The sequence below is a fragment of the Chrysemys picta genome, chromosome 1 (assembly GCF_011386835.1).
Source record: "Chrysemys picta bellii isolate R12L10 chromosome 1, ASM1138683v2, whole genome shotgun sequence".
NCBI lineage: Eukaryota > Metazoa > Chordata > Testudines > Emydidae > Chrysemys > Chrysemys picta.
Window position 1 is genome coordinate 44,699,913 of NC_088791.1, and position 25,567 is coordinate 44,725,479.

The 25,567-nt window shown below is 45.8% G+C and overlaps 1 protein-coding gene across 2 annotated transcripts in view; it reads left to right on the top strand.

Annotated features, from left to right (window-relative positions):
• Positions 1 to 702: 702 nt before the first annotated feature.
• Positions 703 to 25,567, top strand: part of FAM3C (FAM3 metabolism regulating signaling molecule C) — a 51,561-nt gene continuing 26,696 nt past the window's right edge. Inside the window, exons 1-3 of one of the 2 annotated variants that reach the window (XM_005305662.5) lie at positions 703 to 930; positions 20,031 to 20,092; positions 25,046 to 25,150. In XM_005305662.5, the coding sequence (XP_005305719.1) occupies positions 20,080 to 20,092; positions 25,046 to 25,150 (118 nt within the window). In that variant the 5' untranslated portion in view covers positions 703 to 930; positions 20,031 to 20,079. Of the gene's footprint in view, positions 931 to 5,992; positions 6,075 to 20,030; positions 20,093 to 25,045; positions 25,151 to 25,567 lie in introns of those variants that run through there. The other variant, XM_065556058.1, reaches the window with a different exon arrangement.

Here is a 25,567-nt window from a genome sequence, read left to right on the forward strand (position 1 = left end):
GATGTGAGGAGGGGCTATCAGTGTGCGGGTCAGGGTGTGGGGGGGTGTCGGTGTGCGGGGGGAGGGGCTGTCGGTGTGCGGGGGAGGATGTGAGGAGGGGCTGTCAGTGTGCGGATCAGGGTGTGCGTGGGGGTGTCGGTGTGCGGGGGGAGGGGCTGTCGGTGTGCGGGGGAGGATGTGAGGAGGGGCTGTCAGTGTGCGGATCAGGGTGTGTGTGGGGGTGTCGGTGTGCGGGGGGAGGGGCTGTCGGTGTGCGGGGGAGGATGTGAGGAGGGGCTATCAGTGTGCGGGTCAGGGTGTGGGGGGGTGTCGGTGTGCGGGGGGAGGGGCTGTCGGTGTGCGGGGGAGGATGTGAGGAGGGGCTGTCAGTGTGCGGATCAGGGTGTGTGTGGGGGTGTCGGTGTGCGGGGGGAGGGGCTGTCGGTGTGCGGGGGAGGATGTGAGGAGGGGCTATCAGTGTGCGGGTCAGGGTGTGGGGGGGGTGTCGGTGTGCGGGGGGAGGGGCTGTCGGTGTGCGGGGGAGGATGTGAGGAGGGGCTGTCAGTGTGCGGATCAGGGTGTGCGTGGGGGTGTCGGTGTGCGGGGGGAGGGGCTGTCGGTGTGCGGGGGAGGATGTGAGGAGGGGCTATCAGTGTGCGGGTCAGGGTATCGGTGTGCGGGGCTGTCGGTGTGCGGGTGCGTGTGTGGGGAGGGGCTGTCGGTGGGCGGGGCGGTGGAGCTGACCCTGGAGCAGACTCTGGCCCGAGTCCGCCAGCACTAGGGGGCGGGCGAGCTTTCCCCGCCTCTGTCTGCAGTCGCAGGAGCCGGCAGGACCGCTCGGTTTCCTGCTCCCCCGTCGCTCTTTGGACTCCCGCCGAGCCGCGTCGAGTCCGCCGCCGCCGCCGAGCGAGGAGGGGCCGGGCAGCCAGCCGGAGCGGAGGCGCAGTGCAGGTAAGGGGCTCACGGCTCTCCGCGTCCGCATCCCGGCCTGGGCTCCCTCCCTCCCTCCCGCCAAGCACACCAGGCTCAACCCGCCCCCCTCTCCCGGCGTGTCCCCGCCAGCCTGTGCCCGGCCCCGTCTCACCCTGCGCGCTCGCCCGCTTCCCAGCCAGCCTGTGTCCCTTGCTCCGTCCTTCGCTGCCACCCGGCGTGTGTCCTTTGCGCTCTAGCGGCGCTGCTGCTCGCCTGCCCCATTGCCACGTTCCCACCTCCCGCTCGGCTTCCCTCGCTCGTTCGGGCAGGGGCTCGGAGGTGCCCTGCACCGCTACCCTCCTTCGCCTACAGACCGCAACTCTCTCCTGTGGCACGTCTCCTTTCCCCCTTCCTCACCCCGGCCTGTGCCCCTTGTTCCTCCCCTTTCACTGTCTCCTCTGCCGGCAAAATAAACCACCCTTCCAGCCAGCAGCCCTGAGCCCTTTCCATTTCGACCCTCTCCTGGAGTCTCAACGTCCCCCTGTGCTTTGCTCTTCTTCCTTTCTCCGCCGACTAGTTTCCTTCTTCGGCCCCTGCCACAAAAATTCACGCTCCTAAAAGGGAAAAAATTGGGCTGTTCTACACCACGTCTCTACATCGCCCCCCCCCCCCCAATGTGGGGAAAATACAAAAGGTAAAAAATGACTGTAAACTTAGGCTTGCACAGGACCAAAGGCGGGGCAGGATGGAAATGAGTTTGTGTGCTGGCTCCAGGACATTGAATCAGAGATGAAGTGTGTGAAAAGAGGTATTTCAGGTGTTGTCACGGAGTCCCCGGGTGATGCTCTGGAACTGCTCCCCACAAAGCCAGTCAGGACTTTGGGGAGCCTCCTCTCCCTCGGAGCAGACTGTCTTCAGGGCAAGAAGCTCACAAGGCTTCATCTCTTGGGTCTCTCCTGGGAGCATTCAGCATATGCCCCTCCGTGCGCCAGCGAGTCCGCCCAGGCGGGATCCTGGGGAAGCCAAAGGGTTCCGCACCCCCCACTTCGCAGTCAGACGTGATTCTCGGCCAGCCAGTAAAACAGAGGTTTATTAGACGACAGGAACACGGTCTAAAACAGAGCTTGTAGGTCCAGCAAACAGGACCCCTCTGCCGAGTCTATTCTGGGGCCCAGCGAGGCAGACCCCCGTCTGCCCTTCCTTCCAGTCCCCAGCTAGCCCCAAACTCCAGCCCCTCCTTCTCTGGGCTTTGTCTCTTTCCTGGGCCAGGAGGTCACCTACCTGATCCCTTTTGTTTCCAACACCTTCGGTTGGCACCTTTGCAGAGGAGGGGCCCAGGCCATCAGTTGCTAGGAGACAGAGTGCCAGGCATTTATGTACACTGGCCCTTTGCTCTGCAGCAACCATACACCCTTATCCCACCACCTAGATACTTAGGAACTGCATAGGGGAAACTGAGGAAAACATTAAGAACAGTCCCACTTTGTCACAGGTGTGGAGAGAGAGCTGGATGCTTCCCAACCTAGTGCTATGGATGCATTCCTCACAGAGAGGAGATAAAGTTAAAGAGCAGGTGTCTGATAAGTTTTGACTGGGTATGCTTACAGTGATTTAGGACTTCAGTATTAATAGCTGTAAACTGAAAAGGGCTTTTCTGGTTTTCACTATTATTTGCAATCACCTGTTATTGGTACAAAACAACTAAAAAAAGAGTAGAATTAGCCCTTCCATTTCAGTTTTGAATTGTGTAACTTTGCTTATCTCTTCACATCTTTATGCTGTTATTTGTAGAAATGCATTCCTAACATTTTAGCCTTGATACATAATAAGTAAGCTTGATTTTGCTTCTCAGCTCAACTTTCCTCCTATGTGACTTTGTAGCCTGATGCCAATTCTGATTCCATCAATCATCCAATAGTGAAAAGCTTTAGTTTTCCCTAAAGACCTAGCCTAGTTTTATCAGTATAACTATGTCAATTAGGGGGCTGACTTTTTCTTTTTTAAAGCAGTGTGTCTTTACTCTGGTAAAAGCCCTACTGTGGAGGTAGTTATAAAAATATATCACACTAGTATAGTTTATTTATTTTCTAGTATGGGAATAACAAAAGCAGTGTAAAGTGTCATTATATTGATATAACTGTATTTATACTAAGGAGATTGTACTATGTTAACTGTCAATTTTCTAATATAGACAAACCCCTTATGTTGTTGGAGGAGGAGGAAATGCTGTGAAGAAGAAGAAGTAATTTTTTAAAATAGCATTTTACTAAATGTTCTGTAACTGATCATGGAAATCATCAATACAAAAGTTATCTGTGGTTAACCTGACATTCAACAAAACACTAAAGACATTACAGTAGGGACCAATCCTGCATTGGCAGGGGAATGAGCTAAGGAACCAATTCTGCAGTTGGGTAGATCCTCATGGATCTTACTGCGGGATCTGGGCCTAAATGATCGAATGCATCACTTTGATCTCCAGTTTTTCTACTTCTGTTATTGTGAAGTAGGAAGGTAAATATAGATCATAAATTCTATATCTTTGCGCATCTGTCACTATAGTAGCTACTAGATAGTATAAAGCCCTGTCTACCCTGGGTTCAATTTTTGCCTGAGCCACTATCTATCTATGGGACCTTGGTCTTTACCCCATTTTTCCCACATGTAAAATTGGTATAATGATACCTATCTACTTTTGTAAAAGCCTTTGATAACTGATGAAAAGCATTATATAAATGTTAAGTTATTTAATAATAATTAAATAAAAATACATGAACCCATCTAAATGGCTCACACTAAAATTACTCTCTTGTCAAGGACTGAAAACATTGGATAACCAGATAATATTTTATATTAAGTTTTAGAGTTCAATTGTGCATTTGTGGTATGAAAATAGTTCATTAAGGCCCTGATCTTGTGAACACTTGTGCATATGCTTAATTTTACTCACCGGACTATTCTCATTGAAATCAATGGGACTACTCACATGAGTAAAATTAAAGGATGTGCATAAGCATTTGTAGGATTGAGGCCTAAAGGATTAGGCACCTATACTGCGAATGCTTACTCACGCTCTACTGGTCCTTTTGATATCAATAGGATTACTATTGGAAGGGGAGAGTTTTTTTCAGGTTTGTAGTTATTTTTATTTTTGTAATCAATCTACTACTAAACACTAAAACATTTAACATTCGGTTCCATGGGGATTAAGTTAATAGTATTTAGTAGCCATTGCAGTACTGGTAGCCCTAATGTGCTGGAATCAGAGCATAATCAATAGCTGATAGTTGGATCAAGGTCAAAGTTTCTACTAGTAAAGACTATATGGTCTCCATCCAGCCTCTTCCTTTCAGATTATAAATACACACATACCGGTTGCTTTTAACATATCATAGAAATTAAGTAAGACTGAGATGGGCATTTCTCACTAGTCAAGAGTATACCTGTGTGTGATACCTAAATGTCAAAGGCTCTAGTGGAGGCTTCAGTGAAGCATAATTTTCTGTTAATTTCATGGCAAATTTGTCTTCATGCTTAACTAAATGAATGGTGTTATGCTTGGAGGGCTAACTGCATCTCTGTCCTCTGTCTGAGCGTACCTCTTAAAGTGTTAGACCTTGTATCTTTACCTCTACAGGGGTAGAATTCCATATTTCTCCCACATTGAGACCCGGTGTGGTACTACCCTATGTTTCAGGCATGTTTTCCCAGCCAAATCCGACTAGGTTCAGCACCTGTGGTTCTTCTCTTTGAGAGTTTGTGACCAGACAGCTGACTTAAACCAAAATATTGTTTAATCTCAACAATAGGAATAAAGCACTTGGACTGTTAATTTTTTTTCTCTATCTTACTTAAAGCCCTACCATTCTCTGATTGTGGGCCAGATAGGCCTAGCTTCTTTAGACACCCCAGCAGGCCCTGGGTGTCAACTTGAACAGCTCCCCAGCAACAACAGGACTGGCCTGTTGATAGTGCAGTTTATCTGCTGGCTTCTGGCATTGAGCCCATGTGGCAAAACAAGTTTTGTAAGGAGCCTGAAGATAGAATATTCACAGTTAATAGCTTGGGTGTTTTTCTAAAGTCTAAACAACTTTGAAGTGTCTATGGAGAGGAGGGCGTTGGGTGACTTATCTCAAGCCATTGTTTCACTTCCTGCTTATTTTTCCAACAGCCCTGTTGAGTTACCCATGCAGTAAAGACCCTAATAACCAGGTAGCCATATGGTATTCATGGATGATTACAGAGCAGCTCCACATCCGGCACAGGTGGGACAGGACATATAGGAGAGAACTTGATTTAGATGCATAAATGGCAATATTTTAAGATGAGAAGGATACTACAGAAAGAGTTTGGGAGTTTAATGGTAGATATTTGTAAAATATTTTATGAAATTTGTGTGTAGCAATCATTCTGAATACTTATTTTTTGTTTTGTATACAGTGATAGGGCATAATACAGCGATACTATGTATGTATTTGTTTTTTTGTATGATTATAATCCAGTGTATGCATGTTCTAGTCACACTTTTTACAAGTGGGAATAGTGTGTTGGCAAGTAACTGATTTCTGATTTTAATTAATGCATTTATTTTGTTCTTGGCTACTATGGAATGATTGAATAAACCTTGCTATAATTTGTTATGTATACCCACTTTAAGACACCATGGTGGTGATGTGCTTTTTTTTTTTGATAGCTCAAACAGGTGGTAATTGTAGCTACACTTGAACTTCTAAATATATTTTTCATAGCATTAAAAATAAATAACCCCCCTCCCCTCCCCATCTCAAACTTCCTGGTACCTGGATTAGCCAAGTCTGTCTTCAGACACCTACTCTGCAGAGCTGCACTTGACTCATACCCTTGTAGCCACATCCACACTGGCACTGCGGGTAACTCGGGTTCAATGCTAAGATTTCTGGGGGTGAATTCCAGAGTTTTTAGTACCTAACTTGAGTCCCTCTAAGAATTGTTTCATGTGTGTTGTGGAAGAAATTGTCTGTCCTTCCTGAGCACCTGTGCAGAAGTTTTCTTAAATCTCCAGCTCTTTAAACTGAGGGACTTCCAGCTGTGCATACTTCTCATTCTGTCCATTCCAGCTTGTGCTAAGGCATGGATCCAGCACCAGTGGATGAATTGTTCCTGCTTTTGGCTGTGCTGTTATTGGAGCAGGATGCGGATTGAAGGTATGGGGCATGGTTGAGGTCATTTCAGCAGTGGCTGGTGACCCTCAGGAGGTGGTAGCAGGTCTTTAGGCAATCATGCTGGCTGGATGTTGTTACGGCAGAGTGGAGACAGCTGCTGCATGCTGTAATTGCTGCAGATTCCCCCTGTGAAGACCAATACATCTGGTGCAGGACCACAAGCACAGAGTGGTACTACATTGTCATGCAGACCTGGGATGACCACCAGTGGCTCCAGAAGTTCTGTGCGAGGATGGCCACTTTCGTGGAGATCTGTTAGGAGCTTGGCCCAATCCTTCAGCACCAGAATATCCAAAACAAGGGTGGCTGGTCCCAGTCCAGAAGTGGGGTATTAGCACCATCTGTAAGTTGGCTACCCCTCGCTGCTACATATCCATAGCTAACCAGTTTGGTGTTGGCAACTTGACAGTGGTGATTTGTGAGGCAGTTAGTGCTGTTGATTACCTATGGGTGATGGACATAGCTATTGTGCCTGAAGTAATAGCTGGCTTTGAGAGAATGGGGTTCCTGAACAGTGCTGGGATCATTGATGATGCATGTGTGCCCATGATTTGCTCACCTCAAGAAGCACATAAATATGTCAACTGTAAAGAATATTACTTGATTGTTAGTCAGGTATTGACCAACCGTAAAGGCAAGTTTAGTAACACCAGTGTGGGATGCACTGGCAAGGGTGCTAAGGTGATTTGGCATTTACTTGTTAGGAGGGAATAAGGTCCTTTTGTGTTCAAATAACATGGTTATGAATGGGGTGTCTGTACCCACTGTTGTTTTTACTCTCTGTTGGCACAGCTCATGAAACTGTACCATGATATAAGAGCACCTGGAAGAGAGAGGTTTAATTGCACACAGAGTAGTTGCAGGATGGTGACCGAATGTGTAGTTGGCCAACTGAAGGCAGGATAACCCATTTGAATGCCAATATTCCTAATGCCATGTATATTGCTATGGTGTGCTGTGCCCTACACAACAACTGGAAGGAAAAGGGCAAGAGCTTTCACCAGGAGTGGTCTCAAGACACTACTGATTTGCAGGCCTGGTACAGACAAAGAGCCCCTGTCATCACTGGAACTAGGTCCTGGTGAGTAAGGGAAACAAGGGATGCCTGATGTACCCACATCCTTGCATCACATGATGACATGCTGAGGAAATGTGATGCTGTCTAGTGCTTTAGTATATTTATTTGCTATTGCTTTCATGTGATAAGGGTTTTTTACTTTATTAAAAGCTTTGAATACAACTTCCTTCCTCTTTCTTTTTTTCCCAAGCACTCTGTGCCAGTGTAGTGTATAAACAAAATACTTGATTAATAAAAAAGTATTAAAATAAGTGATTTGAGCGTGACTACTATCCTCAGCGCAGCCTGTTAGGAACCATGGCACAAACAGCAAATTGGCCATGAACTCTGTGTCCTTTCCAGTGTCAGATTTCACCAGCCAATTATCACATGTAAACTCCTTAGGCACTCTAACAGCCTAAACATGTCCGCTTGGGTACTCCTATCTGTCTTTCCATCCAGGTGAGCATACCTTTGTGATAGATGGTCCCTTACAACAAGAATTTCAGCAATATTCAGGTTACTCCAAGTCCCAAGGGACAAGTCATTTACCCCAGATCAATTGATACTGCTTCTATCCAATCTTATAATAAATTATATAAAGATTTATTAAAATAGGAAAGAAACCAGCGAGTTATTTACAAGGTTAATCACACACATATTACACACAGTTACAATCTGAAGTTTCAAAAGTTAATGGAAGCTTCTATAATAAGCCACCTCTCTATGTCCTTAAGGGATAACCCAAGCTAAGCAGTTAAGTATCTCTTGCTTATGCCTAGAAAACATTGCCCTCCAGAGTCCAAGCAGCATAGGGATACACTTCCTTCTTGTTAAGGGTTTTTATTCCCGCTCCTCCCTTGTGCTCTGAGCTGAAAACTCAGCTGATGGGAGGAATCCACTTGCATGGCTAATCTTCATGGGATGGAGGGACAGAATAACCAGTGCCTTTTGTCTTCTTTAACATCCCACAATAGTATGTCTGGGGTTGATGGACCTTTCCTGTTGACAGATCTAACACCTGTTGGAGATCAGCACTTCGCACTAGTTAATGTCTCTCTCCTGTCTGATGATTTACAGAGTCACAAAGGCTCACAATACTACTGCTCAAATATTACCTTACAATATGGGATACAGATGTTACAAGTGAGATTAATGCATGCAGCAACTCACAAGCATTCAATAAAGTCTAAACACATTCTTATAATTCTGCTACTTATTTTAATAGTACTAACACTCACATGAAGCAGACTAATTCCAGCTATGTATGTATCCGTTTTATTTGAGACCTGGGGACTTTGGCATGAGTTGGACCCTGATCTGCTAGTGTCACAATACCAACTACTGTAATAAGAGCCATCCCAGCTGCCAATAAGTAAAGTGTGCAAACAGAAACAAAATTGGAAAGTGCTGTGTGTTTCCCCTCTCCCCCCCTCCCCGCCCCCCCAAACCTGGACAACATGCTGTGAACGAAGAGCACCAGGAAGCAAGATAGATAAAATTTGGTGTGTGTGTGTGTGGGGGGGGGGATTTTGTTTATGTAAATCAGATTTTTTTTATTTTATCATTTAAAATATTTTAAAAATAGTCCTGTTTAAAATTAAATCTGAATTGAATACAAAAATATGTTGAAGCCTACACTTTTATAATTTAGTTGTGTGTGTAGTATATGTATTTGTATATACTGGAAATCAGTGTGTTTCAATCTATGTGTGTGTGTGTGTGGGGGGGGTGTTGTCAGTTGGCTTGAATGTGTGTTCTTTCCATGTCCTGTCCTAGCTCCGCTCAGGTAGCTGACCCAGCAGACCTCGATAGTACTACCCAAAAAGATCAGACTCGGTTCAGTGGCGAAGGCACGTAGCCAGACTTATTGTCAATGAAGCACAGTACTAGCCACCCCATGAATTCTGCAGGTACACTAGCACAAGTATATCCGCTGCAATGGACCAGCAAGTTTGCAAGGCCATTAATCTCATCCTACTCAGAAGAACCGTGACTCTGGGTAACGTGCAGGACATGGTGGATGGCTTTGCACAAATGGGGTTCCCTAACTGTGGAGGGGCGATAGATGGGACGCACATTCCTATTCTGGCACCACCTCACCTAGGATCCAAGTATGTTAATCGGAAGGGGTATTTCTCTATGGTTCTCCAGGCGCTTGTGGATCACCGTGGGCGTTTCATTGATATTAATACAGGCTGGCCCGGAAAGGTGCATGACGCACGCATCTTGGCTGTTCAGGAAGATGCAGGCTGGGACTTTTTTCCCAGAGCGGAAGATCATGGTAGGGGAAGTTGAAATGCCCATTGTGATCCTTGGAGATCTCACTTACCCGTTAATGCCGTGGCTCATGAAACCCTACACAGGGAGCCTTGACAGCAGCAAGGAGCGGTTCAACTACAGGCTGAGCCGGTGCCAAATGACTGTGGAGTGTGCCTTTGGCCATTTAAAGGCCTGCTGGCGATCTCTGTATGGGAAGCTGGACTTGGCCGAAAACAGCATCCCCGCAGTTATATCCGCGTGCTGTGCCCTCCATAATATTTGTGATGGGAAGGGTGAAGCTTCACTCAGGCATGGATCTCTGAGATTCAACACCTGGAGGCTGAATTTGCACAGCCAGAGAGCAGGGCTATTACAGGGGCCCAGCGCGGGGCTGCAAGGATTAGGAATGCCTTGAGGGAGCAATTTGAGGCTGAAAACCAGCAGTGATATCTGGTGCCCTGCACGGGAGTGAAGTGCAGTAGTTCTAATCTTTAGGAATCAGTGTTTGCTAAGCAGACAAGCAGACTTGCAGTGCCTGTTTATTTCCTGGGCTAAGGGAGTCTTTTACTTTATGCAATAATAAAGAATGTTTTCAAAGCCAAAAAATCCATTTATTGAAAAGAAACAAGGGGGTGGAGTGGGGAACAGTACAATCACAGATTTGCGTATGTCCTGTCTGGTGTGCTGTGCAGCGAGTGCTGCACTTCAGGATAGCTATACTGCATGGTGATGGGGGTTGAGTGCAGAGGGTAAGGGTTGTGGTTTTCAGGGCTGGATGGTGAAGATACTGGTGTTGGAGGCAGCGGGTGGCGTGAAGAACACGGAAGTTGGGGAAAGTGGGTTGGAGGTGACAGTGGGGCACAATGGAAAGAGTTTTGGGACAAGGGCTGTGGGGGGTGGTGGTGGCGTTTGCGGTACTGCTCCTCTTTCTGCATGGCTACCAGCTTTTGGATAGCGTCTGCTTGGTGCTCCAGGATGCTTATGATCCTATCAGTGCTTTGCTGCCGGTGCGCGGTGCTTTGCTGCTGGTGCGCTGCGTTTTCCTGGTGGATCCTGCCTTCTCTCTCCCTCCAGTTCTGTGCTTTCTCGTTCTCTTTAATAGATTGCCGCATCACTTCTTGCAGCATGTCTTCTTTGCTTTTTCGCGGTCTCTTCCTGAGTCTTTGCAGTCTCTGAGCAGGCGATAAGAGGGACGGCTGAGGTCTCAAGGTTGATGCAGCTGTATAGGCAAAATGTAACATTTAACAGAGGCAGCATTGTTTATACCAGACAGAGTAATGATTCCCCCGACACTTAAGGAGTAGAAAACACACAGGGTCTACACAATAGTATAATTTTCCCATCCGAAACAGAGCGCACACATCCCATGGGAGCCTCAAAATGGTGAGTAAGGGGGACTGATTGTTTCAGGGCTGCACTGTCCTCTGGGTTTCTGTGCCTTGGGGAGAGCCAACAGCTTCGGCACCTACACTGAACACTGTCCCAACATTTTCCACAGGAGTTCGTCCTGGACGATATCTCGCTGCTGAGGGTGACCTGGGAAGCAAGGGAGGGTCTTCTACTGCAATGCGGCTTCCGCCCTGGCCCATATGCAGCTTGCCTGTGTGCAGCAATGGTCCCCCTGCCCCTCGCGGCACAGTGGTGCGGACACGTTAGCTTGGCTGGGACAAGGACCACGGTGGCTCTCCTGATAAACCTGCGCAAGCGCATTGCACACGTTCTGGAGATTACCGAGGCCGATTACCGCGATGTGATAAACCACATCAATGCACTAGTCCGCATCTAGGCATGCATGCCTAACCCTCCTCTCCCAAAGAGCCTGCACCGAAAAAATTCCTTCCCGAAAAAAAAAACAAAAACGCTTACCGGGAATCTGCTCTTCTGTTTGTCCTCCACCAAGTACCGGCCGCTGCAACTGGCTGCCTTCCTCCTGGCTGCATGGCTCCAGGGATTTTGGGGTGTCTCCATCCGGCCCACCACCATCACTCCCGTTTTCCTCCTCCTCCTCTCCCCACACCGGCTCTGAAGTGTCCATGGTGGTGCTCGGAGTGGATGTGGGATTAACCCCAAGTATCGCATCCAGCTCTTTGTAGAATCTGCAGGTTGCGGGGGGAGCACCCGAGCGGCCGTTTACGTCGCGTGCTTTGCGGTAGGCACTCCGCAGCTCCTTCACTTTAATCCTGCACTGCAGGGCGTCCCGGTCATGGCCCCTTTCCATCATGGCCTTTGATACCTTCCCGAAGGTATCGTAATTCCTATGGCTGGAGTGCAGCTGGGACTGGACAGCTTCCTCCCCCGAAACACTGTTGAGGTCCAGCAACTCGCCATTGCCCCATGCTGGGGCTCGCTTGGCGCGTGGAGGCATGGTCACCTGGAAAGATTCGCTGATAGCACTCCACGCCACGCCGGGCTGAGCAAACAGGAAGGGGATTTTTAAAATTCCCGGGGAATGTAAAGGGTGGGTCACATGGTTGGTTACCTGAGGCCAGGGCAGTAGAGTTTGAACTGATGACCAGAGTGGCTAGAACAGCATTGTGGGATACTGCCGAATAATTTTGGAGGCCATTCACAGTGCATTGGGCGGCCACACTGGCGCTGCAGCGCAATACTCGCTATTCCTCTCGGGGAGGTGGAGTACATGCAGCGTTGCAACCACGGAGATACAGCGCTGCAAATGCCTTGTCAATGTGGACGGGGAGTGAGTTACAGCGCTGGGGGCGGCTTTACAGCGCTGTAACTCGCAAGTGTAGCCAAGGCCTAAAACTCTGGAACTGAAAGGCACAACAATTTGAAGTGGCTCCTTACTCTGGAGTAGAATGCAGTGCAGATAGGAGGGTGGAGTGGGAGGAAACAGCAACCAGTAACCCTACCCTCCAAATGTAGTTTCTTGTAACAGCTGCAACCCCTCAATCCTTTGTTTCAGAGGAGCAGCAGCCTTGTTAGTCTGTATCCGCAAAAAGAACAGGAGTACTTGTGGCACCTTAGAGACTAACAAATTTATTTGAGCATAAGCTTTCGTGGGCTACAGCTCACTTCATCGGATGCATAGAATGGAACATATAGTGAGGAGATATATATACATACAGAGAACATGAAAAGGTGGGAGTTGCCCAACCAACTCTAAGAGGCTAATTAATTAAGATGAACTGTTGTCAGCAGGAGAAGAAAAACTTTTGTAGTGATAATCAAGATAGCTCATTTAAGACAGTTTGACAAGAAGCTGTGAGGATACTTAACATGGGGAAATAGATTCAATATGTGTAATGGTTCAGCCATTCCCAGTCTCTATTTAAGCCTAAGTTAATTGTATCTAGTTAGCATATCAATTCAAGTTTTGAAGCTTTTCTGTTGCAAAATTGCCACCTTTAAATCTGTTACTGAATGGCCAGAGAGGTTGAAGTGTTCTCCCACTGGTATTTGAAGTTATGATTCCTGATGTCAGATTTGTGTCCATTTATTCTTTTGCGTGAAGACTGACCGGCTTGGCCAGCGTACATGGCAGAGGGGCATTGCTGGCACATGATGGCATATATCACATTGGTAGTGTGCAGGTGAATGAGCCCCTGATGGTGTGGCTGATGTGATTAGGTCCTATGATGGTGTCACTTGAATAGATATGTAAAAAGCAACAGAGTCCCGTGGCACCTTTAAGACTAACAGATGTATTGGAGCATAAGCTTTCGTGGGTGAATAACCACTTCGTCAGACGTCTGCGTTGCGTCTGACGAAGTGGGTATTCACCCACGAGAGCTTATGCTCCAATACATCTGTTAGTCTTAAAGGTGCCATAGGACTCTCTGTTGCTTTTTACAGATCCAGACTAACACGGCTACCCCTCTGATACTTGAATAGATATGTGGACAGAGCTGGCATCGGGCTTTGTTGCAGGGATAGGTTCCTGGGTTAGTGTTTTTGTTCTGTGGTGTGTGGTTGCTGGTGAGTATTTGCTTCAGGTTGGGGGGCTGTCAGTAAGAGAGGACAGGTCTGTCTCCCAAGATCTGTGAGAGTGAGGGATCATCTTTCAGGATAGGTTGTAGATCTTTGATGCGCTGGAGAGATTTTAGTTGGGGGCTGAAGGTAACGGCTAGTGGCGTTCTGTTATTTTCTTTGTTGGGCCTGTCTTGTAGTAGGTGACTTCTGGGTACTCTTCTGGCTCTGTCAATCTGTTTTTTCACTTCAGCAGGTGGGTATTTTAGTTTTAAGAATGCTTGATAGAGATCTTGTAGCTGTTTTTGTCTCTGTCTGAGGGATTGGAGCAAATGTGGTTGTATCTTAGAGCTTGGCTGTAGACAATGAATCGTGTGGTGTGTCCTGGATGGAAGCTGGAGGCATGTAGGTAAGTATAGCGGTCAGTAGGTTTCCGGTATAGGGTGGTGTTTGTGACCATCGCTTATTAGCACAGTAGTGTCAAGGAAATGGACCGCTTGTGTGGATTGGTCTAGGCTGAGGTTGATGGTGGGATGGAAATTGTTGAAATCATGGTGGAATTCCTCAAGGGCTTCTTTTTCATGGGTCCAGATGATGAAGATGTCATCAATGTAGTGCAAGTAGAGTAGGGGCATTGGGGGACGAGAGCTAAGGAAGCGTTGTTCAAAGTCAGCCATGTAATTGGGCTCAGTGCACGGGTAACTGGGTGAAATTGTATGATCTGTTCTACAGGAGATGACTTGATGATCTAATAAGTCCCTTCTGGCCTTAAAAAATCTGAGATGAATACATTTGGGAACAAAGATGAACTGAAGAGAGAGGATCTGAGACAGAAGTCAGAGGGGGAGCAAGTTCAATGCTCTGGATAGGGCCCACTACATTTGTTGACCTGCAATATATAATGCATTCATAAAACAAAACAAGGCTCACCAATATCTCAGATATAGATAGGAGTTGTTAAAAAACAGAATTCTTCCAAACTAAAATCAGTCTGCTGCTATGTAAGTAGCTAATACAAAGAATGTGTGGTCTATGCAATTAGTAACCATTGCTCAGACCAGTGAGCAGATGTGCTGCTGTAAAACGTTTGTGAAAATAGTAAGCTTGTGTGGCTCGTGTTTTTAGTGCTTTGAAATTGCATTTGTTAAGCACTTTTTTGTCAAATGGGAAAAAAGGGGGAAATGTATACTGCAAGCTGTTTGTACATCCTGCCAGCATGAAAACTATTCAGGGTGCAGAATTTTGTTTGGTTCTATTCTACTATGATGCCTCCTCTGGGAAAATAGAAGGATGTGAACATTCTACTAAAATAGCCCTTTAAACCAACTTTTAAATGCCCAAAACTCAGCTTGCGCTAACATAAAATTGCTCCCTATTTTTAACAGTTTGTCTAACTTAGAGCTGAACTGTAAACTGAACTGTATGAGTGTAGGATTGGCAGAATATAGCAGAACCCCAGAGTTAAGAACTAACTGGTCAACCACACACCTCATTTGGACCCAGAGGTATGCAATCATGCAGCAGCAGCAGACAAAAAAAACCAAACCCAAAACAAATTTAGTACAGTACTGTGTTAAACATAAACTACTTTAAATCCCCCCCCCTTTAAAGAAATTGTTGACAAGGCAAAGAAACTGTTCTCTGCTTGTTTCATTTAAATTAAGCTGGTTAAAAGCAGCATTTTTCTTCTGCGTAGTAAAGTGTCAAAGCTGTATTAAGTCAATGTTCAGCTGTAAACTTCTGAAAGAACAACAATGACGTTTTGTTCAGAGTTAGGAACATTTCAGAGTTACAAACAACCTCTATTCCTGAGGTGTTTGTAATGTTGAGGTTCTACTGTATTGAGGGTGAGAGATTCTGTATTTAGATGCATACTGAGGTAAAGTAAGTGTGGGTGGGTGGTGGTGGTGGGGATTCTCAGGAGGATTCTCAGTTGCCTACACCCATAGTGATCTCCTACAGCAGGGGTCGGCAACGTTTGGCACGCGGCTCGCCAGGGTAAGCACCCTAGTGGGCCGGGCCAGTTTTTTTGCCTGCTGATGCGGCAGGTTCGGCTGATCGCGGCCCCCACTGGCCGCGGATCACCATCCCGGGCCAATGGGGGCGGCGGGAAGCCGCGGCCAGCACATCCCTCGCCCGCGCAGCTTCCCGCTGCCCCCATTGGCCCAGGACGGTGAACCGCGGCCAGTAGGGGCCGCGATTGGCAGAACCTGCCGCGTCAGCAGGTAAATAAACTGGCCCGGCCCGCTAGGGTGCTTACCCTGGTGAGCCGCGTGCCAAATGTTGCCGACCCCTGTCCTACAGTGTCAGTGTGCTTGCTCATGGCCAGTTGCTTGTCATCCTCTGGACATTTTGTATAGCTTGCGATGCATCTGCTAGGAAAGTTTCACTCTTAATGTAAGCAGTGAACATTTAGCACCAAATTCCTCTCTACTCTTGAAAGTGCCTGTTGATATTTTAAGGTCTTTTTCTTTGTGTGGAGGGAAGGAGGGTTTCTCAGGTCTTTCAATTTTTTCCTCTCATTTACTGTCGGCCTCACTACTAACCCTTACTCCCATAAAACTTTAAGCAGTACATCATAGTCACCCTATCTATGGCAGAGAGGGGCTGGACATGGGTCTCTGAACTCAACAGTGCTACTTCGAACACAAGCCAAAAGAAGTTGCTTGAATAATGGAAAGTTCTCCCTCTCCCAGGAGTTGAACATCAGGCTTATGTAGGGTTGAGAGAGTTTTCTGAATGATGTAGAGCAAAGAGTAACAGGTGCTAGAGACGAATAACAGGATTTTTTCACTGTTGTAGCATTCAAGAGCACAGAGTCTCAGGGATGTTGTGGTACTGTTGTATACAGCTGTTTCACAAAGCCTTGTATTAAGCATCAACCATTCATTTACACAATCTTTTCCATATACTCAGGGTCCCTCCCCATTTTGGGTGAATCTGCCAGAATCACCACCCAACTAAAACAGGTTTGTCATCCTGTACAATACTGCTTTTTCTCACTAGCATTTACATTTAGCAAAAGGGAAATTGAGCAGATTTCCTTTTATCTAAAGGAGATATTGGTTACAGGCTACGTTATTGGTTTGAGTATCTTGTGCATTTTAAGGTAACCTCTAGAGGTCTGCTCAGGTCTGATTTTTTGGCCTGATTTTTAACCCTGACCCAAGCTCGAGAGGGTCGAGTCATTTTCTGACTACAGATGTCAGGTTCTTGTCAGGTTGGAAAACAACTGATCCCGTTGGGCTCGGGTTGGCTCTTCTCCTTCCTGTGAGGTTGGTATGGCCGCAGTTGCGTGCACTGCTCCTGCTGTGGGGGGTGTGTGTGTGTGTGTGTGTGTGTGTGTGTGCTGCGGGATGAGGGTCTGTGACTTCTTGGTGCACGCATTCCCCAGCAAACACAGCACAGTGTGGTGGCGGTATCCAGCAGGAGCAGGTCAAGCAGTGCCATCACCATAGTCCAGGGGAGGAGAGCCAACCTGTGCCTTCAGAAGTTGATTGTTTTCCAAACCAACGTGAACTTGACACTTGTATAGTAACTTGAATCTGAGTTTCTTATGCATTATTAAATGGTAAGAAATGAGCAAGTGAAATAGTAAATAGCTCAATAGCCTAATCTTTTCCTGCTAAGCTTCCAGGCAGGATCTAATTTCAGCCCAGTGAAAAATGTGAAAACACTTTCACACCAAAGGTGCGGAAGTACATATTACAGTGGTTCTTAAGAGCCTCTGAGGCCTTATCAATAAGTATTAGAGAATGCGGTCTCCTTTATTCCAGTGTTCACACAAATGCTTCCTAAATTACTTACCCAGTGTCACAAAAGCCAAAACTTTAACACTTTGACTAAACCTAGATACCTCTGGCCTGATTTTTTTTTCAGTGGATCAGGGTCCTGAACCTCTCATTGGGTTCTGAGCAGGTGCTCAGAATCTCTAAGCATCTTAGTTTGAAAATTTTAGAAGTTTCTGTGGTGGTTTTGCCATTTAAAAATTGGGGATAATACTTAACCATCCTCACAGCACTGTTTGAGGCTTAGTGCAAGTAATGTCTGTGAAATGCTTGGAGATCTTCAGTTGGAAGGTGCTATGGAAGTGCATTTTATTTTTCCAGTAACTGAAAGATAATCTGTGCAATAACAAAAATTTATTTAGAAACACTCCATTTGGTGTGAAGGTTTTATAAATGTTGCAAATGTTTTCTAAAATACCTTCTTAGATTAGAATTAGCTTGTCACTGTAGAAATGCTGAAGTTCCAGCTGAGGCAGTACTTTCCGTCTAATCCCCTATTTTCAGATACTTGTAACTTTTCTGGAAAGTTATCTCTGGAACTTAAATTTCTCATTCTTATGAGCCCTCGTGTGCGTGCATGCATGCATGTTAATTTAGTAAAATTATCTTTGTTGTTTGAGCATATCAAAATGTATACCTTTTCACATTCCATTTTTTGATAACTTTATCTCAAACTTACATATCATATGTAGTCCTCAGTTAAGCATGCTTACAGATGGGGGTGGGAGGGGGAGGAGTTCTTTTGCTTACCTTCTTGCATTAATGTGAATAAGCTACTGTGTATCCCCATGTATCATAACTCAATGATTATTTACTGAAGGTTTATTGGTGTATTAGTCAGACAGTTTTTTCTACTTGCAGGGGTTGAGTGGGAAAGTTGGCTCATTGCTCCTTCCTCATATCCCCCCATAGAGCTTTTGAGCTCCACAGGATAGAGCAGGGGTCGGCAACCTTTCAGAAGTGGTGTGCCTAGTCTTCATTTATTCACTGTAATTTAAGGTTTCGTGTGCCAGTAATACATTTTATCATTTTTAGAAGGTCTCTTTCTAGAAGTCTATAATATATAACTAAACTATTGTTGTATGTAAAGTAAATAAGGTTTTTAAAATGTTGAAGAAGCTTCATTTAAAAAATTAAAATGCAGATCTTATTAGTTTAGTGTGATCCTTGCCCTTGCTTTTCCTTGCTGAGTTTTCCAATGTCTGGCACATATTTGGATGCTTTAAGCTGCACACAGGCTTCTTAGTGATCAGTTGTTAATTGGCTCTGAGAGGGACAGAGGACATATTTCATAAAAATATGAAAATAGCTGTTCACACAGGTATGTGGATCCAAATGCTGAAAGCATTGCAAACGCAATATTCTTCAAACTGTTAAATTTCACTGGCAGAGACATCCAGCAGGTCAGAATAGAGGCCCCATGATCTCTCTCCGTAGCTTCAAGTTCACGCCGCAGATCTCCAAACTTTGATGCCCAAAATTCTGAGCTTTTTAACTGAATGAGCTGCATTTCGAAATCTTCAACACCCATCCACTGAAATACAGACAAATCCAAGTCGCTTTCATTGAACTTTTCAGGTTTAATTAGAAAAGAAAGCATTGGGCCAAATCGCTGGAAATCTTGAAATCTGTCAGAAAATTCTGATTCCAGTTCTTGCATGTACATTCTAATCTCCACATCAAACGCAGTGTGCTGTTCCACTTGGTGTGATAGCAATGTAAGAGGACTTAAAAATATCCGAGTACAGTGGCGCTGGAACAATTTTTAAGGTGGGGGTGCTGAGCTGCACCCCCTCTTGCCCCTTTCTGCACCCCTCACTGTCCCAGGCTGGGGCCGGTGGGACACAGCTGGGGGTGGTTGCAAAGCCTCGGGCCAGTGGCTGGGACCCCCGGCCGGCAGCAGAGCCCCCCGACCGGTAGCCGGGACCTGGGGCCGGTGGGCAGAACCCCAGCTGGCAGGGGGCTGGCAGCCAGTACCCCAGGCCGGCAGCGGAGCCCCCAGGACCAGTGGCCAGGACCTGGGCAGTGTGAGTGCCTCTGAAAATCAACTTGTGTGCCGCCTTTGGCACGTGTGCTATAGGTTGCCTACCCCTGGGATAGAGGCTCTATCTTCTTCTGAGCACTGTTCTTAGAGTGCCCTTTTAAGCACCAACTTTCTACAGCACTTGCCATCTGTAAATTTAACTAATAAAATGCATATAGGTGAATAGATTTATCAAGGTACATACCTTCTTTCTTCTTACATTTCAGACATCATTACTTTGCTGAAGGAAAGTGGAGTTTTTTTGCGCACAGACTTTGCAATGTGGTCATTAACTATTTTTTACTATAATCTAGAGAGAAAATCGTCAAAAGTTTGACATGCCACACTTCAGTAAAACATAATCTTGGTACAAAAGGTCACTAGCAATTTGAAAGAGTGCAGATGGGTTTTTTTTGTGTGTGCACTCTCCATGTTGTATGTTTACATTTGTACCATACAAATTGAACACCTTCAAGAAAACAAGGGACATCATCCGGTTTCCTTGGTAATTGATTGAGAGTATAATGTGTCATATCAAAACTGGCTAACAGTGAGGTGAGTTTATGAAGGATTTAGTAAAGTTCAGAAACGAATTATTAGAATAACAAAACATTCAGGTAGCTTGCTTTATACTTGAGTGACAAATGAGAGCAGTGCATCCGAAATCAATCCAATATACTCTTTCACTGTGAGCACTAAGAAATCAAGGCTTGATGCTAACTATAACGGGTTAACTATTAAGTGATCAGCAAAATTTTCATTAGCACTTCTAGTTTGGAAACCCTGAAAATTTCTATGATGGAATTAATAAACAAAACAGTAGTAAAATTGCTTATTTGCCTCCAGTTCTAATTTTTGTGCCTTCTATCTTCTCCTTTTAGGTGGTTTGTTTAGTGCAATAGTGCTGTTGACTGACTGACAAGACTAAACATGAGGGTAGCAGGTAAGAAAAACAGTCACTAGGATCAGATTGATGTGACTTTTTTAAAACAAGCCATATACTGCATTAATGAGTAAAGGATAATTGATGTTTTTTATTAATATCAAACTTCTGAAAGAAGCATGGCAGCGTTAATTTAATGGAAACAGTATTGCTTTGCTATTTCACTACCTTTTTAGCTGTCTGTGACGCATGGCATTAAGCAATCATGAATGGCAGAAAAAAATGAACGTTTATTTTCTCCATACCAGTAACATTCAGCTTCCCTGAAGGTCGAAAAAAAGAAGCAAATGTGAATTTGGTCTTTCTCTGAGTTTCTTGGTGTAACCCTGGCTTTCAGCTTTTTATATGTAGTTCATTCAATTATTGTATATGCATTTCAGTTACTAAACTGGAATTTTTGCAGGGGAGGAGGTTCAAGTTTATTGGAAGAAAACATTTTGTCTGATAAAATGGCTAAATGTTTATCTGCTACTTTCAGCCAAAATAACTCTTCCTACTCCCAGTCTTTGTTTTTTAGTACCCTTGATGTGAGAGACATCTCAAAAGAATGCAGAAAATACTCCGTACATCACTAAATTTAAAGTGTATTTAGCACCTTTCACATCAGATGTCTTATGGATCTTTTTATATATCTTTCAATCTTTGAAACAAGTATCAGTTCTAATCATAGTACAAAATAACACCAAAGAAACACCAGTCATTGTAGTAAATAACACAGAAGAAGTGATGTACACATTAGAAATTCAGGAAACCTAACAAATGTATACAGTGACGTTTAGTACAATAGGAAGAAATGGAATTTGAAATTTTTCAGGACTTGAAGATATGTCTTTGATGTAAATGTTATGAGTGTTCTTGGTATTTTTAAGGAAAGGTCAGTAAGATGAAGGAATGAGAAATGGGTAACTGTTCCAAAACAGAGAGAAGAAATAACTAGAAATGTCCTGTATAGAAGGAATACAGCATTACTTCTGTGGGGGATTCTGCGAGACTGCGCACCCGCAGAAAACGCCCTCTCCCCAGAATTCCTGTGCTTGCCTGCAGAAAACTGCAGGGAAGCAGCGTGTGGGAGATGACCATGGATGCAGTTTTGGGGGGGGGATTGCCCCCCTCCAAACAGAAGTGAGGCATGGGGGGCACACAGGGTTACGTGCCTCCCCCCCATTTCTGCAAGCGCAGAGCTGTCCAGCTGAAGGAGCCTGCGTCTTGGAATGCCATCTCCTGGGTCCTAGTGCCACTTGTGCTCCCCTTCTGTGTGCTGGGAGCCGCCTTCTTTTCTGTGCAACAGTGAGTGCCGGTAGTGGGGCTGGCTAATGGGGGTGGAGGGGAAGAGGCAGTGGGGAAGGAAGGGGGATGGAATAGGGCAGGAGGATGGGGGAGTGAAGGGAGGGGAATGGAGAAGAAAAGGGGATAGGAGAATCATGGGGGGGAAGTGGGAGCCCAGCATGTGGCATCCCTTGGCAGCAGCTGGGGCTCCCCTGTTAAGCAGTACCATCGAACCCTCACCCTGACAAGCCTTACCCCCCTACTCCTGGACTCCTGTGATGAGCCCCACCACACTGATTCCCAAGGAGCTGCACCTGGACCCCTACTCCATCAAGCCCCCTCCCCCAGCATCCGCCCCTCCACACCCAGGCCTTCCTCCCACGCCGATTCCCATCTCCCCACACCAAGATCCCCCCTGCTGAGCCCCAACCACCTTCACCTGGATCCCCCGTAGAGTCCCATTGCCCCTGTGCATTCAGATATCCCACTGAGCTGCCGGCACCCAGATTGCCCCACACCTGGATCCCGTACACACTAAGCCCCTCCACACTTGGATCCTGCTGGGCTGAGCCTGCCCACCCATACCTGGTGCACCTGGCACAGAGGGGTTTTTCTGGGACAGGCCCAGCCCTTGCACTGTGTCAGGGTCAGGTGCACCCTCACTGCTAAGTCCCTGTACCGGGGGAGTGGGGGCTTCAGGGTGATCTCCCACCTCATTATAGCCAGTGGCCTGTGCTCCCCACTGCCATACTGAAGCTACATTTATTTATTGACAAATAAAAACTGCAGAATTTTAAAATATTGTGTGCACTATTTTTAATTTTTTGTTGCCAAATTCCCTCAAGAGTAACAGCATGTCAGAGACCGACTGGGTAGAGTTCAGAAAGAAACTGTGGGAGTGAAAGCTGAATAAACGTAGCATTTGGAGAGCAGTAATAGAGGTCTCTGAGAAGCCTATTTACCTATGAGAAAGGAAGCAGGAAACATAAAAGAAAATTCAATAGTGTGTTGCGTCTGTATCACAACTAAACAATTTCAAGGCGTTCCGTTGCGATGTAATTTGTACTGTTGTGTTGCAGGAGGAATGTGAGTGTGTGCTAGTTAATAGTCTGACAAACGGTTAGACTTTTCAGCAATGTGATTCATACATTAACTTAGTAACAGTTACTTCAAAGTAACCCAGGACATTAAAGTTAACATTATTAAGGCTGTGATAGAGAAATAGTACATGGAACATACATTTTTATTAACTGTATTATGTATGCTTACATTTGAACTTAGTTCAAACAGACTCCCCATTGGGGGTCTGGTGAAAGTCTATTTTATGCTGCAGTAGAAGTGGGCAGATTTTGGTAAGACTGGGAAATGCTCTGTTTTCTGGAAGGTGAATCAGGTCACCAGTGGTGGTTGTCTCTTTCCTATAATCCTCCCCATTTCATTCCGTGCTGTCAGCCCTGCCAAGATCTCACAATCAGGGCAGAACCTGGTAAAATTTATATGTGTAATCTTATGTTGACATTTCTTAGCTATAGTGAGCAAGTACTTTAGTGAAGTGCTTTTAGTTCAAAGACTAAAGGAAGGGCTCTCTTAAAAACGTCTTTGCTTTTTTATAGAAAGAGCCCATACAATTCCATGGGAGAGCTTAGAATTCTGTGGTGTTTCTTTGTTGCTGGTACTGTCTGCCCTCTTTTTCTTGCCTATTCTATATATAACAAAACATGCACCATCTGTCTAATTTACGATATGTCATGTTCCAAAATCTACTTTTTTTTGTAGATGTGACCCTGAAAAATAAAATCAAACCACTGTATAACCTAAAAATAACCTCCACGAAAGAAGTAATAAATTACATCTAAGACTTTGAGAAAGTATATAGATAAAATTTCAAATAGATGCAAATATTAGCATTAAAATACTTTCAGACAACTGTTTTAAGTTTTGAAATTGCTTTGAGTTTACCAAGAGTATTAACTATGGTTAAGGCTGCGAGTCAGTCACAGAGGTCGCGGATTCCGTGACTTTCTAGTCCGAACAGCTTGGATGTCCCCGGGCCAGCCACACCGGCCACTGCCGGGGCAGTCTTGAGCCGCCACCACCCCTCAGCACCTGCGGTGGTCCGTGGGCCAGCGCTCCCTGCCCTGGAGCACCAGCTTAGGGTTGCCAATTTTGGTTGGACGTATTCCTGGAGATTTAATGACATGACATAATCTTTAATTCCTAGAGACTCCAGGCCAATCCTGGAGGGTTGGCAACTGTACACCAGCAGCGGTCCCGGGCCACCTCCTGCCCTGGAGCTCCCTCCAGAGCACCCGTGGTGCCCCTGGGGTCTCCCCTCCAGAGCACACAAGATTTAGTCAGGGGTATATAATACAAGTCATGGAGAGGTCATGGGCCATGAATTTTTGTTTATTGCGTGTGACCTGTCCATGACTTCTGCTAAAAATACCTATGAATAAAACGTAGCCTTAATTATAGTTTTGTCAAATAAAATTATTGTAGGCATATAGCCCCCCAATTGTCCCCCACCCAGCTCCCTTCCCCAAACCCCCTGATTCCTCCCCACTCAGTTTAGGGTTACTATATTTCAAGTTCCCAGATAGAGGACACTGCCAGGGGTATTTGGGGGGTACTGGATGGGTATTTGGGGAGGTGCTGCAGGGATGTGTGAGTACTGGGAGGGAGTATTTGGGGGGTGCTGGCAGGGATATTTGAGGGGGTACTGTTAGGGGTACCTGCAGCCTCACGCTCGAAGTGGGGCGCAGTGTTGCTCCCTGTCACTGGCAGAGCAGCTGGCACAGGGCCGTGATGCCGCACCAGTCCATCCGTCAGTGCCTCGCTGTGGGCCGCTCCCCCTCCCCAGGGTGGGGAGCCAGGGCCTGGCTCTGTCACCCCCTCCTAGCTGGGCTCTGAGGCCCCATGGCAGGCAGACGGCCCAGCCGAGAGGCGCTTCACAGCTCTGCTTTCCTGGTGGTCCAGGCGGCCCAGCTCGGACCCTCCTCCTCTGATCGCCTGCCACCTCCCTACCCACCCCTCCCGGAGAGGCTCCTTCTGCCTCACTCGCTGAGCCCGGATGCCAGCACTTGCTCATTCGCCCACATGGCCACTCGTCCCACCTCTGCACTGCTGCTGGGTGGCCGAGGACAGAGCTGGTGGGGCTGTGCTTGCACCATTCAGGGACACACTGTGCACTGCAACCCAGCCACTCCCTGCTAGGGGGCCCTGTGCTGGAGAGCAGGCACAGCTCCAGCCCCTGCTCGGCTTCAGCTCGTTTGATCTTTGCAGTCCACTCAGAACTGTCTGGCAGTCCCGATTTGGCCAGCATTCGCCTATTGACTATCCCGATCTAGCATATATATTGTTCTGTAAATGCCAGTGTGATTCCAACACGCTATTGGTAAACTGTGAAGTGTGAATTGGTGTCCCACCCCAGGGTGGAAGACAGCAGTCAGAGGTACACCTTGACAGTATGAAGCTTCACTTTTGATTTATTTCTGATGTACGTTCTTTTTGTTTACTTTATTCCACAGTTTGTTTGTAACATATTTCTGGCAGCATTGTAATAGCTTTATTTAACACAATTCACTGTGGATTTCTCATGCAGTTTATTTTTTGTGTTTAAAGCTGATACGTATCAATTATAAAATATAAATAGATGCTGAAAACTTTATTTTTTGTGGTTCTGAATAGGTGCTGTAAAGTTGGTGGTAGCTGTTTCAATATTTCTACTGACATTTTATGTCATATCTCAAGTATTTGAAATAAAAATGGATACAAACTTAGGAAGCCTGTTTGGTAAGTGATGTCTTCTAACTGTTCTCCCCACACAAATCTGATTGACCTTGAATATAGCTTGAGTAAGTACTACACGCTCTTTCCATGATGAGCCTGGCATGGTCACGCTCTAGAAGAATGCATGTTTTTAAGAATATACTTTTATGTTCTGCACTAAAAGGTAAAATATTAATATTTACAAATTTTAATGTGAATATTTTAGCTTAAAAAGTTCACATTCAAAATATACACAAGATTTTATCTATGCACAGATCATGTTTAATAGTATTTGTGATTTTAGTCAAATGTTCTTTAGACTGTAAGTATAACAAGAGTGCACAGTGTGATTGTAGTCATTGTGTTGGTCCCAGGATGTTTGAGAGACAAGGTGGGTTAGGTAATATCTTTTATTCGACCAACTTCTGAGTATGTGCTAAG